We start from the raw sequence: 19,143 nt of genomic DNA, 5'->3' as shown, positions 1-19,143 counted from the left end.
GCATGTCAACCTTGAAATCACTATATAACAACTGAACAATAGCGGTAATAACTGTTTTTTACTACCAAATTTAGAGCTTAAAAATGCAAACAATAAATAATTTCAAATCTACATTTGGGTATATGTATGGTTTCTTGTGATTAAACTTGTGAGACTATAAATATATCTCTTTGCCCGTGGTACCCACGGGGAGACCACCAGTTGCATGCAGCGCCTGGGGGCGTGTCCGTGCGCAGTGACGTTGACGGGCTGGCCTGTTGAGTGCTCAGATGATGGGGATTATATTGGCTGATGTGCGGTGCTGGTGGTTTTTCTAAAGTGCTGCTGTTCTGGCTCGCAGGTTCATGGTCGTCCCGGAGAGGTCAGCCTGAGGAGCTACGAGAGGAGCAGGCATGGGCATCGGGGACTACATCTGCGTCACGCTGCGTGGTGCTGCGCCATGGGGGTTCACGGTGGCACAGGGAGAGGGGGACACCTACAGACCCTTGGTGGTCTCTCAGGTAACTTTTGCAAGTCTTGAGCACGTTTTTTTCTGTTCATCTGTTTCTGTTCATCATGTTCTGTTTTATACTGCAGTTTTCTCAAAAGTCTCCTAAGTTTGACAATAGTATTACCGAATAATGTTTATTTTAGTGTACTTCCATAACAGCAAAGTTAAACAAGACATATTGGTATTAGCTGATAATGATCTTTTCTTGTTCATGCATATTTGCAGTCTTTGGCTGTGTTTTTGGTGCTAGATTCCTCAGGATCCTTATATGGTCAAGGCCAGGACCGAGTGTGAAGCTGCGGGCTGCGATCTGTTATCACTCAAAAAGACTTTAGTAAATGAAGAAATATTTTGTGCAGACAGCTCAGTGAGTGGGAGAGTGATGGGCATTCACCTTATCACTGGATAGAAATGCAAATGATTTTCCTGCTTTTGGCATTACATCATTTTATAGGTGGATGTTAAATGCAAAATGAAGATTTAAATGTTCAATACAATATACAATGTATTATTTGACTGTTATATGGTGTTTCTAAAATGTTTGCATAATACATAAGCTATATTGCTGAACCTACAGTAAGTCTATATTGGTGACTTGAATTTGTTGTAAACATTACTTCGAAAAGTGTTTCATTTGTACAGTCTGTGACAAACGTGCCTTGCTGCATGTAAAGAACCTATTTTGGTATTAACTGAAGCCAGGTGGTAACAGTCAAAGTTTAGTTTAGTAAAGTATGCTTTTATAAATACTCAAAATCTCCCAAAATCTTGCCATCCGCATAGCGCACATGTAAATATTATTCTTAAAGTGCATTCCTCTCACATCAAAGCTTGCCTGAAGGAGGGTTTAACTGCGTTTAATAGTTCCAATAGATCACCTTAATGACAATAAGATGTTTTACGTGAGCAGAAGCTATTTTTAGTTTGCATGCTCTTAAACCTTTTAGAAATAAAACACAGTGAAGATGTTAAAAATTTGACTAAACGTTTACAAAAGAACACAAAATCCCATCAGCCTCATAAACAATACAACTTATTTTAGAAAGTCGGTCTCTTATTTTATGCAAGTGAGTGAATGTCTAAGTGAGTGAATATCTAATGCATGTTTTAGATAAATTTCAGAAAAGTAAAAGGTGTGGAACTGGAAGTCATCTTGGTATAAACAAGATAAGTAGCGACAGAAGTTCTGGCAATTGTAATCATAGCAGTAGTATTATGTAACATGCAATAGTTGTGGTACAGTGGTTGTAGGATAGTTAGTAATTGTAGTTTTGTTCATTGTTTTGAGTTTTGTAATGATATCCTACAGTAACAGGAGTAACAGTACTTATATTAATGCTTTTCTAATATTTGCATTCTCCAAGCGTGGTTTTTAAGCTTACATAGATTGTAGATGAGACAGTGCTTTTTGTTGTGGAACACTCTAGTTGAGTGCCTGACAGACATGCTGCGTAGGAGAGTGGGGTATCCATTTGTAAAAGGTTCTTTCCATATAAGGACACTGTATTTTTCTTCTAATTTGGAGTCTTGGCTCGAATACAAAGTTGGTGAGGTCACTTTATTTTTAAAGCTGGCTGCAAGAAATACTGAAACTCACGTCTTAACCTTAGAGATTATGAATTAGCAGCTACAAAGGAAAAAAATAACTCTGGTCTCATCAACCTGAACATGAAACATTTGTAACTCGGTAATTAGTTTGTCATCTTGGAATGTGGAGTGTCGCGATGCATTAAGTCTTTATGTGAGCCAAACATTAGCCTTATTCCCATGTAATAGACAGGCTATACTTCTAAAACTGACCTGTAAGTTACAAGAAGGTCTGCTGCATGAATGATTAGGATGGCACAAGTCAAAAATTGCTTGTTTAAGCAAAGATGTTTAAATTGCTCAAATTTTAAAGTAAACTTATAGTTACTGACCACTGACTGACTGACAAATACCATCGGTACTTACATTACTATTTACTGTACTTTATTACTGCTACTATCAGGACCTCAAGCTATTTCTTATGCTACTATCCTATATTATACTACTACTATTACTACACTACTACCACGACTATTACTACAACTCCTCTTCAGTCATATTTTTTTTAGTATCACTACTTTGAGTTTTCATATTACACTATATTTTGATCTGCAGTTATAATGTTGTTTCAGCATCACAAACTTACACAAAAAACACAACTCTAGAGTTGTGTTTTGTTTCTTCCACACATGTTTAACACGCAAATCCTGCATATTTAGGGATTCTGACTTCTTCTCTCAAACAGAAAACACTCTGTTCCAACTTGTGATGTCACTGTGTTATTAAACTCCATCCAACTTGACTAGAATAATTTGGATCATTTCCGCCCTGGAATTGCATATCTCTACAGAACAGAACAGAAAGGTAAAAGGTGGCTGTTAACTTGAAAACTATCACCACACGACATCACAAGGTGGAACAGAGCATTTTGGGTTTTTGAGCTGTAGACAAACTAATAATACTACTACTACTTCTACTTTCATCAATTCAGTGAAAGTATTGTATAACATTAGTACACAGTGGGTGAGTGTGTTTGTGTTACTTGTCCGTTGCTGTTTTGGTTTGAGCGCAGCCGTGTGTTTGGATATCAGAGAGGTGAATCACAGTGTTCTGACTGCCAGTGTCGTGTGTCCGTAAGGGCTAAATGAACTGCATAAATCCTAATCTCAACATCTGTTTGTGCTGTATGGGACATTTCCTCCTGACCCGGGGTTACAGAGGTGATGACAGGTCTATATGCATGATCTGTGATAGGATTTACCAAGGCCATGCATTGTAATTTAACGCCAGGCAAAGGTATGTAGACTACGTGATAGCACAAGAGCAAATTTATTATAATTTTAGACTATTACTTTTATTGTAAATGAAAAAAGGTTGATGTACAGTAGATAAGAGATCAGCACTATTGTAAAAGTACTAAGGCCTCAAAATATTATCACATTGTGCATAAAATTCATCTTATTCATGAGGTATAAATATTATGTTATTTTTACCAAATGGTACACTTTCTACTTCAGATTTCTGGGCCAAAACTACTACTACTCACACTACTATTACTTGCACTACTATTTGTATTATTACTATCTCACTTACCACATAGCAAAAGAATGTTTTACTAATTTTGAAGAGATTTTGGAGAATCCAGCAAAGGTCTATATAAATTGAGGGGTAGTATCTGTAAGGGCATCCAACATAAAATCAAATACACTTTAAAGCAAACAATTTTTTATCCAGGAGGAGAAAAAAAGTCCACATTTTCTTTTGAACTGATTCCATTTGCATAGTACACAGTCAGCACAACGATAAATTGGCTTATGTATGCTTAGTGCCAGGAAGACATTAAGATCCCTTTATTTACATTACCGTTTTGTTTTGATTTCTTGTTAGTACAAAAAGACAAATCCCCAACTTGTGCACAGAGACCCCCAGCGCTAGTTGTGCAAGAGGCGAGTGCTACCTGTGCGGCAGCTGGAGATGTTTGTGTGAAATGTAAAAACATAATTACTTAAAGCTGCACAGAGCAGGAACAGCCAGGAGCAGGGCATTATGCGGCTACACTTTCCGGTGACTTTCTTTTGTTTTAAAACCTAACATATTATCAGTGAATAGATTTCCACTACTTAAGGATGAAAATAGTTATATACGAGTAATTTGACCAGATTGTTGGGTACTTTTACTTTTCTACTATTTAATTTTTTATGCCAGTGGTAAATAGGGCAGAGCAGAAGTAGATTAGTTGCAGTTATAGCCACAATTGCACTAATGAAAGTTGTGGTCTTAGTTCTACAGTACAGTAGCTGTTAAAGTATATTGAGTAGTAGTAGTCATCATAGTTGTTGTTGAAGTAGTGGCAGAAGTAGTAGTGGTAGAAGTGGTGGTTGTAGTCATAGTGGTGGTATTGCAGTAGCAGTAGGGGTGGTGGTAATGGTAGCAATTGTAAGTATTTGTAGTAGCAGCAGAAGTATCACCCATTTGTCTTTCTTCATGTACAGATCGAGTACTCTTGGGTCGTACATAAGTAAACAGTATTATAATCATAGCACATAATATTTTGAGTTTGTTCTTTGGTAACATGCTTTCAGAAGTAAACTAACCATATATAACTATTCTAATGACAATCTGGGGAGTATACATATGTTTTGAATGTTATTGGACTGACTCCTAGGAGGCTAACTGATGTTTCCCTTCCTTTTTTGGAGCAGCATTAGTTGCTGTGGCTTCTCAGACAAACTCTTCTCCCCTAAGTGAGGTGTGAGTCCCAAAGGCAAGCACAAAGGCTGCCTTATACGGACAGTGAGCACTCTCATATAACTCATGTATACACTCCAATGGCTTTTATATGCACCTACTCGCTCTGTAAAGTCACTCATAAAACAACTGTTTATGCACCACTGTTCTAATGCTGTATGATTTGACTATTGTCACATATTTTGACTTTAAAGTGCACTATGGAACTTTCCTGGTGGAGGGAATGGTATCTTTTTGTCTCCATGGAGATGTTATAGCTTTGCCGGGAATGTTCCACAGTATACTATTTATTTATTCAAATATAGGTGTTTTTATTGCTCAGAAATATCTTGAAAAATATGCATTGTTACTGGAAGTGGGGTTGCCTCTTCACAGATCTGACCTGTAATTTGTAAGGTGCCACCTTGTCTCCATGGAAGCAAATACATTTAATACCATAGTGTGGAACATTCAAGGCAAAAGAACAACATCTCCATGGAAACAAGAAGATGATAAGCCCTCCATCACAAATGTTACACAGTTCACTTTTATGTGAAAGATTAACTTCTACTATTACTTCAACACATCGACACGTAATGCAGTATTTCTTCTTCACTGCCAGAGTCATGTGTCATATTATTATATGGATGTTCTCAAATATACTTTTCAAATTGCAGTTTTTGTGGACAAGCATTTCACCAGTGACCAAGACTGTCGTCTGTGTGTGGGCAGTTCCCTCTAGTGACCGCATTGTTGTATTACAGTAGTAGCAGTACAGTATTACACCCCTGCTTTTGGATAATGAAATATGAACTCACAGTTGCTTTTATCCCAGTCCCCTCTTTCCACTTGAATGTTCTTTGAAAAACTGTTCTTCCACTTGAGTCATTGGTATTTAAAATATAATATGCATTTTTAGTTAAATAAAAAAAAAATCATACATCAATTAAAGCAAAATATGTAAAAACTCATTAGTAATATTAGTAAACAGACATTTCTATAATATGTTTAAAATGTGTAAAACCAATCTCTTGTTTAGAGTACAACATGTTGGCAACATGTTGGCCAGACATTTTGGTTCACTGAAGTAGAGTCCTTATCTGTTTAAATTATAAAACTGCGTCTGGCAAAAGTGGATAGTACAGGCATAAACTAATGACATCAGCAAAAAGGAAGTGTTTAATTGAAAACATGACAGTGGCTCAACAACTGCAATATTATCCAAACAGTAACACAGGAAAAATCCCATCATTCAGTCAGTGCATTTTTTTTTCTTTTTTTCCTTACAGCCTCAACATTTTGTTTATTTATTTATTTTTTACAATTTCTTTCAACTGAAACCATCCCCATTCCCTCCTGCTGCACAAGTGGCCTTTGTGCAAAATGTATGAGGGGCGTCTCTTTATTAAATGGTCTTATTAATGGACCGTTTTATAGGCCACAGGAAGCAATTATGGACAAATGAAGCAATCCTTCATGAACTAAACTGTGTAGAGAAGGTTTCTTGGATTGCCGTGCAGAGAATTGGACCACATTGGTATATTCAGAGGTAATTTAGGTTAGTAAATGTCTTTTGTTTTGCAGGTAGAAGATGGCGGTTGTGCTTTCCTGGCTGGGGTTCAGGAGAGTGACCATGTGGTGTCCATCAATGGAGAGCCGAGTGCAGACCTGACTATGGAGCAGGCCTGTTCCATCATCGAGAGCTCAACAGACTGTCTGCAGCTTCTGCTCAAAAGGTGATGTGCTCAAATTAAACTGTGAGCAAGAGCAACTCTAAATCCAATCTGTGTAAATAAAAAAAATAAATAAATAAAAATCTATAGGCTTCTTGTTTTGCAAATCTAACTAGATATGATCAGTTCAGATGTTTGAATATTTGCTAATTTAATTTTGCAATAGTGAGCAGCAGTATTTCTTAAAATGTTGACAGTGAATATGTTGAGTTCAACAGCACCACCCACCTGTCAGGATCTGAAAATAAATTTTCTCTTAATTTGTCTGTATAGTCTTACAAAGGGAAAATAATATTATTGAAAGCTTGAGAGCTTGATAGATGCTCATCTTCGAAAATAAAGACTTAATCCAAAGAACTAGAACTTAAAAGTGCTTAGAACTGTTATTTCTTCATGTAGTCTGCGCTGAAATGGAGCAAAGGATCATGGTCTATGTAGTTCCCTCTGTCTTTTTTTTAGTTATTGCTATTGCACCATAACTCTTAAATGAAGCAAAGAGATTTGTAATTCAATATATTGTGATGGTCCACGATATTATTTTGAGAACTTTGATAATACAATATCACGATATTTCGCTTATTGTTACCTCCCTAATAAATAATATATTTTTCAATATATTTCTGAAATTTTATAAACAGCAAAGTTCTTCCAAGATTTAGCACATTTTGAATTTTTATATTATGTATTTAAATATGTTTTAAGCTTGTAAATAATCCTCTGATGGGCATTAGTTACTGCAAAGCTGGTTCTACAAAGCAGTGGTGCCTTTAAGCTAAATATTTAAGTTCTTTGAAAAGTCTGTAAAAAAAAATAAAAATAAAAAAACAGGACACTTCACTAACTGTTAACAAAGTGGGCTTCAAGTTAGTAATGCATGCTGTTAACAAAATTGTATTTGGATTAAGACTTTGTTCAAGAGATCCTTGTGATCTTGGGACCTGTAATGCATTCACAAAGTCAAAAAATTGTCATTCTGCTTTTTTACACTTGACTCAAAATTCTTAATGTGAAGTTATGGTTATTTAAAACATGCAGGCTGTGTTTCTATTGTTATTATACTAGTACTATATTAGCATTTAGATAGCTTGTTCTTTTATAACGTGGCCATGGTGTTTACTCAGACAAACAGTGTGTGTACATCATTGCAGTGTGTATTAGTGAGTTAATGCTTGTCGGCCATGTTTGACCTTCCAGTCCACAGTGTAAGGTGTTGTAGATTTATGTGTGCTATTGCCATGCAGCTGCTCAGCCCTCACCCAGCGGGCACTGAGAGGCTGGTGACATGTTGCTTCTTGTTGGACAGTGGTTTTAAAATAACATCATCATCAACAAGTCTATCTGTTTAGCTGACAATGCAGTTTGTACTTGTGGTGTTTTCCTTTTTTCTTTTTTTTTCCTCCAGAGCCTTTGCTGTTTTACCACTGTATAAAGCACTCATGTGAGGCAGTCTAAAGCTTTAATAACTAGACCATAATCAAAAGTACTATTGATACTGAAAAAAATTACATAAAAATATGACAAAATATTTTAGTTGGGCTGTTGAGCCTTTTCCTCATTATCAAATTTGACTTTTTGTATTTTGAAGGCTGAAAGATTAGCATTATTATTTACAAAGTGGAGTTCAAATAAAACAAACTACTGTTACGTTAAAATTTGCAACATTAGCCATTACTTTCTTGGCTTAGATATCATCACAATAATATCGTGGACCATCACAATATAGTGAATTACACGTCTCTTTGCTTAAATGAAGAGTTATGGTGCAGCAAAAGCTAAAAAAAAAAAGACAGAGGGAACTACATAGACCATGATCCTTTGCTCCATTTCAGTGTAGACTACATGAAGGAATAACAGTTCTAAGCACTTTTAAGTCTTAGTTCTTTGTATTAAGTCTTGTCAAGGCATTTTAAGAGGAAAAAGTAGAATATTAACAGTTTTGTTAGCCTCCACAAAATATTGCAACAAATATCATTTCGTGACATGTATATTGTGAAAATATCGTACCAAGAGAGTTGGATATTGTTACATCCCTAATCGTGAGACTCCCCACCATATCGTGAGCTTTCCCACTATAGCTCAATAAATATTGTACCGTAAGGTTCATACTGTGACGATATCGTATTGTGAGATTTGGATATTGTTAAACCCCTAGTGTATAATGAACGAAAAATGAATTATAGTGGTAGAGCGGAGTAGTAGAAGTCAAAAAGGCCTTTGAACACCGTGCTCCCAGTAAAAGTAAAAACAGTTATCAGTTTATCATGATCAAATATTTTAAGTAACAAGACAATTTCATTTACAACATTTTGTACACTTTACATTATCAAATACTGTGTCATTGCTGTAATTTATTTAGATTTGTACATTGACAGTGACATTGAGTGTTCTAGAAGATCTGACTGCTACTTATCTTTTACTCATTCTCAATACTCATCTATTTTTCTTCCAGATGCAGCAGCGTCCCATCAGAAGACAGTGATGCAGACGAAACATCTTGTGGTGATGGTTTGGAGAGCACCACGCTGCACATTCTCTCTCCCAAACACCGATCTCCAAGCCCCAGGGAACTTTACATCTCCGAGTCCCAGGATGAGGCGTCCTATGGGGGCACGGACAGTGATGGCGAAATCCATAAGGCGCCACAACTCCTCAGTACAGAGCTACATTTGCCCCATCAAAAATACCTTGAATCCACAACTGATGATGTTTTGATGTCTTTACCTCCTGGGAACGTGGTGGAGCTCCAAGTTTCATTAGCAAAGTCTACACTAGATGACTCTGGGAGTGTATCTATTGGGAAAATAATTGATACAGAGAATGCGCTTGCAAACCAGGAAACCACTATAGATGTTAATGACAATCCAGTTGTGAGCACCCGAGAACCACTTAGCCATCATGGGGTGGTACTGAGCTCTCCTGCTACCCCAAGCCAGGTGGAGGTTATCCTGGGAGGAGTAGGGAGGGGCGATCAGGGTGCGGGAAGTGGGGAGGGAGGCCCCGAGATCAGCTGCGAAGGAGAAGAAGAAAGTCAGGAAGTGCCCAAGTCATTTACTGTGACATTTGCTACAGAGGAAACAACAGCAACTGAGGATCAAGACTCCGTTGAATCCGAGGAAGATCCAGACCAGCCACACAAGCACAGAGCAAGACATGCCAGTAAGTATCATAGCACTAATACTAAACCATTTTTATTATGTGTTTTTGAATGAGGATTTGCATGTTAAGGACAAGCTTTGAGCTGTAAATTACAATTGTCATCACCATTTTGAACATAAAATGTACTCTCAAAATAGTGGTTAAGGGAATGTGACCTGAAATGCAAGGAGATGCTTCCGGGTGTATTTGAATCACTAGTAGTAGCATCAATCTTTTTCAGTTGAAATTTGAGCGCAAAATTAAATATATAAAGGCAAAAATAAACAATATATGAATTGACAGGATGAGAGACTGCTGAGTATAGTATTTGGGGGCGTTTCAGTGAAGTGTGATGAGGACATAAATACACTGGGGCAGGCTGACGATGGCTTTGATAGACACTAGCATGTGTAGCCCCCTGTCACCTGAAACCCCCCACACTGCCTGTTTAAACCGGGCTAAAAAAGTCACCCCACTGCTCACTCCCGCTGCTGCTCCCACCTTCAGGTTAGTCTTGTAGAAATAGAAGACTTTTTATAAATGAATTGTATGAAAATGTGTGTTGTTCATTGATGAGTTTATATGTCAAATTGTTATTTCATATATTTTAGCGGATGCATGGTTTAAAATGAACATGGAAGGCATTCAGGCTATCTTTAGGCGTATGGTTCTTGTAATGTGCGCTGACTGGTTTAATGAGGTGAAGGTTTAATTTGAAATAGCGGATTGTCTGCATAAATTAATATTAGCTACGGGTCAGTGAGTTTTATGTCACTAGGTTTTGGAATATGCAAAAGGAGTAGTAATATTTATTCAGCAATGTTTTTATGCAAGTGAGCTTTCCTTACACATGTTTTTATTTGTATGAAAAGTACAGTAACACTTTATATTGATCTAAATTAAGCATGAACAAATACTTAATTCATAATGAACATAATTAAGAAAGTTTCAGGCAGGCTAGTAACAAATGTATTAAGAAATATATTAACTATGTTTATTAAGGCCAATTAAGATGTAGTTATTCTAAAGTGGTACCAAAAGTGTATTATAATATAAAATATAAATATTTTGTAATATTTCAGTTTGCTGTCATGCACAATGCTACAGTTAATCACTTTATACTAATGTTAAATCTCATGTGTGTACTTTGCAGGGCTCAGGCGCAGTGAGAGCCTGTCCGAGAAGCAGGTAAAGGAGGCCAAGTCCAAATGTAAGCGCATTGCCCTGCTTCTGAAGGCTGCCCCACCCAATCCCAACAACAAGGGGGTGTTAATGTTCAAGAAACACCGTCAGAGAGCCAAGAAATATACACTTGTGAGCTACGGGACAGGAGAGGAAGACCCCGAGTATAGAAGTGAAGAGGAAGAAGACAACGAAGATTCACATGCTGTTGAACTGACTATTGTACCATCCAAGGATATAGAGTTAACCAATGCTAACAGTGGTACAGGTGTGCTAAGTATAACCTTTGATAAGAGCCTTCTAGAGATTGAACGGAACTTGAACAGTCCAGTCAAAATGGAGTGTGAAACAAAAGGGAAAGGTGCTTTAATGTTTGCGCAGAGACGTCTAAGGATGGATGAGATTTCTGCCGAACACGAAGAGCTCCGTCGTCAGGGGATACCCGTGGATGGAATACAGGAAGTACAGAAGAAGATGGAGGAGCATGCTTACATGCAGTCCACAATGGAGGGTCATGGATATATGGATGTCAATATACATCAACAAAGCCAGCAGCAGTATCAGCAGTATCAAGGGCAACAGTACTACGAGCAGCAGCAGCAGCACTACCAGCAACAGAACTATCATCAACAACAACAACTACAACAACAACAACAGCAGCAGCAGCAGCAACTCTATCAACAACAACAACAAAACTATCAACAACAAAACTACCAGCAGCAGACCTATCAGCAGCAGCAGTACCAGCAGCAGTATGAGCAGCAGCAGATGTACCAGCAGCAGCAGCAGCAGCAGGAGTACCACCAGGAGCAGCAGCAATATCAACAGTACTCAGCAAATATGAACGGAACAATACAACAGCCGACCAATGAGATGCAGAGCTCCCCAAGCAACCGCACCGCCAAACCTTTTACAGCACAAGACATGACACCTGTGGCCTATTCTACTGCAAACGGGGACAACCAGGAGAACCAAGGGGAGCAGATAGCTTCACGTGATGAGCGGTTATCTACACCTGCCTTCAAAACTGGCATACTACTGGACACAAGAAGAAGAACTGGTGGCAAACCCATGTTCACCTTTAAGGAAGCTCCAAAGGTTTCACCCAACCCAGAGCTCCTAAACCTCTTAAACAGAGGGGACAGGAAAATGGGCTATGAGTCAGGAACTGAGGAGGACTATCTCAGCCTTGGGGCTGAAGCTTGTAATTTTCTTCAGTCTCCAAGATTTAAACAAAAGATTCCTCCTCCAGTGGCTCCAAAGCCGATGATCAACCCTAACGCTCCACCCTGGGCTGTGCAGATGGAAGGGACCAACCAGGACATGCCTCAGTGCTCTGAAAATAGCATGATAACACCTGCTGCAGCCCCCCCTGCTGACACTACTCCTGCTACAGAAGTGGAGCCAGCACCTGCCCCTGAGCCCCCTGCCCCCTCGACTCCACAAGAAGCCCCTCCCCCTGCTGCTGCAGAGGAGCAGCACACATGGAGTGTGCCCACAGCCGAGCCACAGCCACAGACTCCGCAGGCTCTCCAGGCTCCACAGGCTCTACATGCTCCACAGGCTCCACAAGTCACTACAGCTCCTGAGGACAGACTCCAGATGGCTCCAGCCCAGCAACCTGAGCCCACTCCTGCCGCCTCATGGCCCCCAGCTCAGCCTCAGCCCTCAAACTCCTGGCACCAGGCTCCCCCTCAGGAGCCTCCCCACAGTCAGTCTCCGCCACAACCCCCATGGGTGACTCGCCACTCTGCTTCAGTCCAACCGCCTCAGCCGCAGGCTAACAACTGGAGCCCTCAGATGCAGCAGACCTGGAACCAGGCACCAGAGCAGCCATCCTCCCAGCCTCCAGTACAGCCAGCCTGGGCACAGGAGCAGCCTCCCCTGCAGCAGATGCACCCAGCCTGGGCCCAGCCTCAGGAGCAGCAGCCTCAGCCTCCATGGGTGCAGCCCCAACAGAAACCCCAGGTCCAGCCACCGTGGGTGCAGCAAGTCCCAGAGTCTCAGCCCCAGCCCCCATGGGTGCAGCAGCCGCAGGCCCCTCCCCAGGGGTGGCCACAGTCACCAGGTCAGCCTCAACCTCCTTGGGGCGCCGCTCAGCAACAGCCACCTTGGAACCCCCAGCAGCCTCAGAGCCAGCCCCCCTGGATGCAGACTGCACAACCCCCTCCCCCTCAGCCTCAGGCTGCATTAAACCCCTGGGCTCCTGTGCCTCCTCAGCCTCAGCAGCCCTGGGCTCAGCAGCCGCCGGAGCAGAGCCAGCAGCCCTTGAACTCCTGGGCTCCAGAGCAAAACCAGCAACAACACCCATGGGCACAGCAAGCTCCTCCACCTCAGCCCCCTCAGCAACCAGTGAGCACCTGGCAGCAGCCTCCTGCGAAGACCTCTCCACAGCCAACTGCCCAAACACAGCCCCCTCCCTCCTGGGCTCAGCCATCACAACCCACTCCTGAGAGATCATCGCTGGTCAACACTCGACCCTCTCCAAAGCCATGGCAGGCGCCACCGAGCAAAGCCTCTCCCCCTCCTCCACCGCCACAGAGAATCTCCTCCTTCACCTTTGGTCAGAGAACATCATCCCCTGTAAACCCTATGGCCACAGTGCTCCCATCATCTTCAGGTCCTGCCTACGAGATGCCCACTGTCAAAGGCAAAGGAGCGGACATGTTTGCTAAGAGACAGTCTCGTATGGAGAAGTATATCGTGGACTCTGAGACTGTGGAGGCAAACAAGGCCAGCCGCTCCACATCACCTGCTACATCTTTACCCACAGAATGGAAATACACTCCTAATGTACGTGCTCCACCCCCACGAGCCTATAACCCTATCCAGTCTCCTCTGTATCCTCCTGCTGCTTCCAAACAGCCGCCTCCTTCTAGTAGCCCGAGTAAATCTAAGAAAAAGGACAAAGATAAACCAGCCCCTCCTCCCCCTAAACCCCTTAATGTCGTAGATGTAATGAAACACCAGCCGTATCAGCTCAGCTCCTCCCTGTTTATCTTTGGGCCAGCAGAAGAGGCTAAGCCCCCTGCTCCAAAGCCTGAGTGCCCTCCTCCTAACCCTAACCCACCTGTAGAAAACCAGCCACAGCTCTCTTATGAGCAAATGGCAATGCAACAGGCAGGCCAGATGAACCCCCAGTATGCCCCACAGGGTTATGGGATGCCAATGCATCCGATGGGTCAGCCAATGATGCACGAGGGCCCCTATCAGCAGCTGCCTCCCAATATGTACCACTATGCTTACCAGCAGCCCCCAGGGCCATACCAGCAGATGTACAACCAGCCTTATCAGCAGGCACCGCCACTGGCTTATCCAGCCCCAGGCCCTCAGTCCCCTAATGCCCCCTACCTTCAGGCCCCCTATCCTCCCGCGCAAAGCCCCCCGTACATGGCACCCCCCTCTGTGCAGTACCAGGCTCCCAGTGCAGCTCCCAGTACAGCTCCCAGCTATCCCATAGCAACCAGACCAGAGTCTGCATCAGCTGCTAACCCCACCACTGCCCCTAAACCCAAGTTTACGGCTAAAAAGAGCTCAGCTCAGGTGTGGAAGCCATCAGGAGGGGATAAAGAGTGAAACTGGCACAAATAATAACATTCTCATTGAAGCCAGTGCATAGAACTATAGTATATATTTTTTAGCACACTGAAAATGTCATAACTGAGAGATCACTGTTCATATGCTTTGTATATTTTTAAAATATGAATATAGTCGCACAATTAATGTACCCACTTATAGACAGTAAAAAGAAGAATGTGTGTGAACTAATGTAGGGACTAACTGACCCTGGTATTAAGATGGTGACAAAAGGAAGTTTGACAGTGCCTTATGTGCGACTGAAATACACGTTATTTAAATAGTAACTAATTAAAAGAAATATATCCAGGAGATATGACAGTCATGTTTTTATAGTTCTTGTAACTTAATTTAATTATGGGAAGACAAACCCCCTTCGATTAGATTTGAAAAATTTTCAACGAAATGTTTTTTTTTCTTTTTTTTTTTACAAGTCTCATCTCTGACTTTTTCACTCACGTATGTGGGTTAACTTTATTTTTGACATAGACAGCTGTTGCATCATGTTGTATACTATTTATAAAGTGCCTCTTGAGAGGGAGCCCTGCGGTTTCAACTTTCAATTTCAACTCAGGCCACTGAATGAAACCACCTCTCTCTCTTCTATCTGCTGTCTTTGGTTATTACCCCTGTCTTTCACTGCATTGAGCTTTTTAAGAACTTATCAACATGCCCTTTTCCTACATTTCTGTTTTATTTATGTTTCCTTCTGTGTGTTTCTCTTTGTTGCACTTTCTGTATGATTCACATCCTTGCCATTAAATGTAAATGTACCCTGCATTGATTTCTTACCTTTTTGATTTATCACTTAATCCAGTCACACTTTCTCTTTTACTGCTTAAGTTTTCACTCTTCCATCTACCACCACAAAGCTGTGTACACATTTCACCCAAATTAATAGTAGTTAGTTGTCTTTATGTACCATTATTATTTTAACAGTTCCAATGCACTTTTTACCTAGAGCGCTTTTCGACAATCCCATAAATTAAGGTTTATTAGAAGCCGCAAACACTTCATTGCCTTAAGTATATCCACTGTTGGGCCATTGAAACGCTTGTGTTGCACATTCCCACACAATGACTAAGTGATGGTGAATATTATTAGACTAAACAGGAATGACCTCATGCCGTTATATAGACAGTGGGTTACACTGTGGGTCACCACTGACTGAAACCTATAGCCCCGGTGGGTCATTTATTCTCAGAAAGGAGAGCAGCTTCATATCATTTAGTTGTCAAGGCCTTTTTCTATTTTTATAGGGCCCACATTACACTAGATCTTTTCTGATCTCTATAATGTTGTTTCCTCATCAAAAATATACCTGGAGTTGTATTTTGTTTCATTCACATTTGTTTAACACACAAACCCTGCATATTTAGATTGAGTTCTGATCATTTGGATCGTTTCAGCCTTGGAATCACCAATTTCTAAACAACAAAAGGTGAAAGTAGCTTGAAAAGTACCACTACATGACATCACAAGGTAGAACAGTGCATTGAGCTTGGAAGATGTAGCCTAATAATAAAGGATTACTCAAACATGTATGAATGAAACAAAACACTACACCAGATATGTTTTTGAGGAAGTAACATGACATACTTAAAGCTCACAAGAGTCAATTTTGTGTAATATAGCCTTTTAATATACCTTTAAAGTACATAGTGTAGGTTTTTAAAGTTTTCTAATTATTACTTGGTTTGGTGGGATAGTCCATGTGGTAAATATGTATCAGTGTTACATTAGTCAGGTAGCAGTTTGTGGGAAAAAGTTGAGAAGAAAGTAGAGGTAAATTCTAAAACAGAAAAGGAACACATTTTTATGACAGTTTAAACATTAATTTAACAAAATAAAGCTGTTGTCATCTATTTTGGTAAGTCCAATAATAACTATTGTGTAAATTAGACGTGTTTTGGCCCGAGTTAACATTATGATTGCAAGGTGAGATAATTACCTCTACATATGTCATATCTGTTCACCAAATTAAACAAAAAACTACAATAAACTAGGCAAGATTTGTAGTAAAATATTAAATGTAATGATACATGTAGTTTTGTTAAATGAATAGTCTGGCCTTCCATATGCACTTTAATGAAATATGAACTTTGTATAGTACTAATATTAGAACCAATATTGCAACAACAGAATCAAAATATTTCAGGCAAGTAACTTAGTTTTTTTAATGTTTTTTTTTTTTTTTTATTATTATTAATTAATGAATGGACACAATACAATTAGTGATTTTGGTTTGTTTATGCCACAGATTGACCACAAGCTTATATCATGTTTGGGTGAAATTGGCATTACCTTCTACAAGCATATTTCTGGCAAAGACTATAATTAATTTGTACCCACTTCTTGTTTTCCATCTTCTCCCATTTTACCTTTGTCCCCACATGATGGCAGTACTGCACTGTTTTGTAAGTTCTAGTCTCTGCATGATACTTAGAGACACAGTACTTGCACATATGTTTGTTACAAAAATCTCTTCTTTCCTTCTCTCTTTCACCCCATGTAACCCCTTTTCTGCCTTGGCGACTGTTGGTTGATGTCAGTATTAATGTTTCTTACTGTTTTCTGAAGGAGAGGGAAAATGTAATTAGAACCAAATGAGCGTGGCTTAGCCCGTGAAACCCACTTTGATTCTGGGAAACAGAGGCTCCAGTTCAACCAAGTGAACAGGGCTAAAAGAATTAAAGAGCTTTAGCGCCCCATTTAGTTTGACTTAACTTTATTGACACACTTTTACAATAACTTACAGGCCAAGGTACAACCCAACATGGAACAGTGTGCAGAATATAAACAAAAACAGCATGCAAGTGTGCAGTGCTCTGGTCTCATAAATAAATGAGAATTACAAGATAAAAATCATCACTGTACAACTCAAGAAATTTGATATACAATTTATAGTTAAAGTGTTATAAAAATAGTTATATTTATTTTTTCACAGTATTTTACAATGTGAGAAAATGATTGATCCCTCCTAGCTGATTTGTGTTAACAGAGAAGAGACCAAAGTTAAATTTTAGCCAGTTTCATGTCAATAATTATAAGGATAATTAAAATTCTCAAAATTCTGCAACAGAATTATTAACCGTCTTCCAGCTCAATAACATATATGTGGCTCTATAAAAAGGTTCACTGTTTTCTGGTGCAGGATTTACCACCTGATGTTATTGCTTTGCCTGAAATGTACCACCGTATGGTATTAAATATATATAACTCACCACTGAGATGTCACCTGCCCAATATAAGCGTTTGATTTGTTCAGGAATGAACCCACTCACCTTAATGTTTCAGACAAAGCAATAACTTGAAGAAGGTTGAATCAGAAAAGTTAGTGCACCCTTAAATGCCAGGTTTATTATGTGAAGACAACCTATTGTGAATGACCATAATATTAGTATGTGGAAATTTCCGATCATTGAATTTCTTTTATTACTTTACCAATCTTACAATCTTTTTAGCCTTTTGTTCTGTTCCATGTGTTCCCATTGAACTTGTTTGAATTGGCAGTCCTCTCCTCAGCCAAACACAAGCCTTACTAATATAAACATGTCTGGCTTTTCTTTTACAGGCTTTTGGCAGCAGGAGCTACTCTCTCTCCCCACCATCCAGAGTGCCATCCACGGGCCAGCAATCCCTCCCTCCCAGACCCAGAAAAGCGCTTACACCCTGGGAGGCCGCTTCTCGTCACCCCCTAGGTCTGGTGGATGAGGCTTTCGCAGTCCAAGACCTACAGCACACATTGGCGTCTTCTGTCCACTTGGCGGCGCAGCGCAAGATCCTGCCCGAGCCCCCGGCAGATTGGCAAGCCAGGGTTTCTTATCAGGCTCCCAAGAAATCTGGCAGTCAAACGTGGAGCCAAAGCAGGGGTCATACTAGAGCACCCTTGCCGTCATTTGTGTCGCCGGCTAAAACTAGCATCTCCAGTGTGTCCAGTGTTTCGGGATACAGGTCGCTGCCCAGACAGTGGCAGGCGCAGAGGTCAGTGACTAATTTGTCCTCTCCAGATCGCAAAGGGCCACAGGGTCAGTCAGTGTATGCTAGTAGGAACACCAGCTGGAGTTGGAGAAGATAGGAACACACCCCATATATGCTGTTAATAATAGACTAGCCAAGGAATGAAGCTATAGCAGGAATAGAAATATTTACAAGTTGCCACACATATGCAAGACTTTGAAAGGCCTTTAGTACTAAAACTAAAAAGAAAAGATTTATAAATGTGTCTTCATCAAAATGTACCTGGAGTTTTTTGTTTCATTCATACGTTTAACACATAAATCCTGCATTCTTAGGCTGTGTTCTTCTCTCAAACTGAAAAGACGCTGTTTCACCATTGAGTAGTGATACAGGAAGCCCTCCCCATGTGCTTTTAAACTCCATACATGGAATGATTTGAATTATTTCATCCCTAGAATTCGCATTCTGAAGCTACATTTCTTGTTTTAGATTTCTTGAAACTTCTCACTCCTGGGTTTATACCACTAGCCTGATTCATTAGCGGTTTCACTTTGTGGAAACCGTCTGACCTCATTAGAATTAGTTCGCTTGACAGTAGGTGGGTACTTTTTTATTTAACTAATCCTTGCTATTTGGTTGTGACGTATGTAATGCGCCAAATCCTGTAGGAAGAAGTTCAGTAACGTCTTTCCCCTTGATAAAATTCACCAAACATTCTCTTTGTTCCAGCTTTAAAGCCACGATCTTGGGAATTGTTGCCAACACAGAATGTATGGCTTCGTCTACATCCATCTCGATTGAAAGGGACTCAGA

The 19,143-nt window shown here is 40.3% G+C and overlaps 1 protein-coding gene across 2 annotated transcripts; it reads left to right on the top strand.

Annotated features, from left to right (window-relative positions):
• The first annotated feature begins 362 nt into the window (after positions 1 to 362).
• On the top strand, positions 363 to 19,143 carry LOC110159351 (synaptopodin-2). 2 transcript variants are annotated; one of them, XM_055156800.1, is made up of 5 exons: positions 363 to 500; positions 6,329 to 6,480; positions 8,927 to 9,633; positions 10,766 to 13,587; positions 17,945 to 19,143. In XM_055156800.1, exons 1-5 carry the CDS (start codon positions 393 to 395, stop codon positions 18,446 to 18,448), a joined length of 4,293 nt encoding a protein of 1,430 aa, XP_055012775.1. In that variant the 5' UTR covers positions 363 to 392; the 3' UTR covers positions 18,449 to 19,143. The 2 variants fall into 2 exon arrangements, with proteins under 2 accessions (XP_055012775.1, XP_055012774.1); XM_055156799.1 differs by lacking the exon at positions 17,945 to 19,143 and having other exon boundaries at positions 10,766 to 15,143.

Source organism: Boleophthalmus pectinirostris, unplaced genomic scaffold (assembly GCF_026225935.1).
Source record: "Boleophthalmus pectinirostris isolate CB_2022bp ecotype Guang Dong unplaced genomic scaffold, ASM2622593v1 HiC_scaffold_20, whole genome shotgun sequence".
Classification (NCBI taxonomy): domain Eukaryota; kingdom Metazoa; phylum Chordata; class Actinopteri; order Gobiiformes; family Gobiidae; genus Boleophthalmus; species Boleophthalmus pectinirostris.
This window is presented reverse-complemented; position numbering and strand designations above follow the sequence as displayed.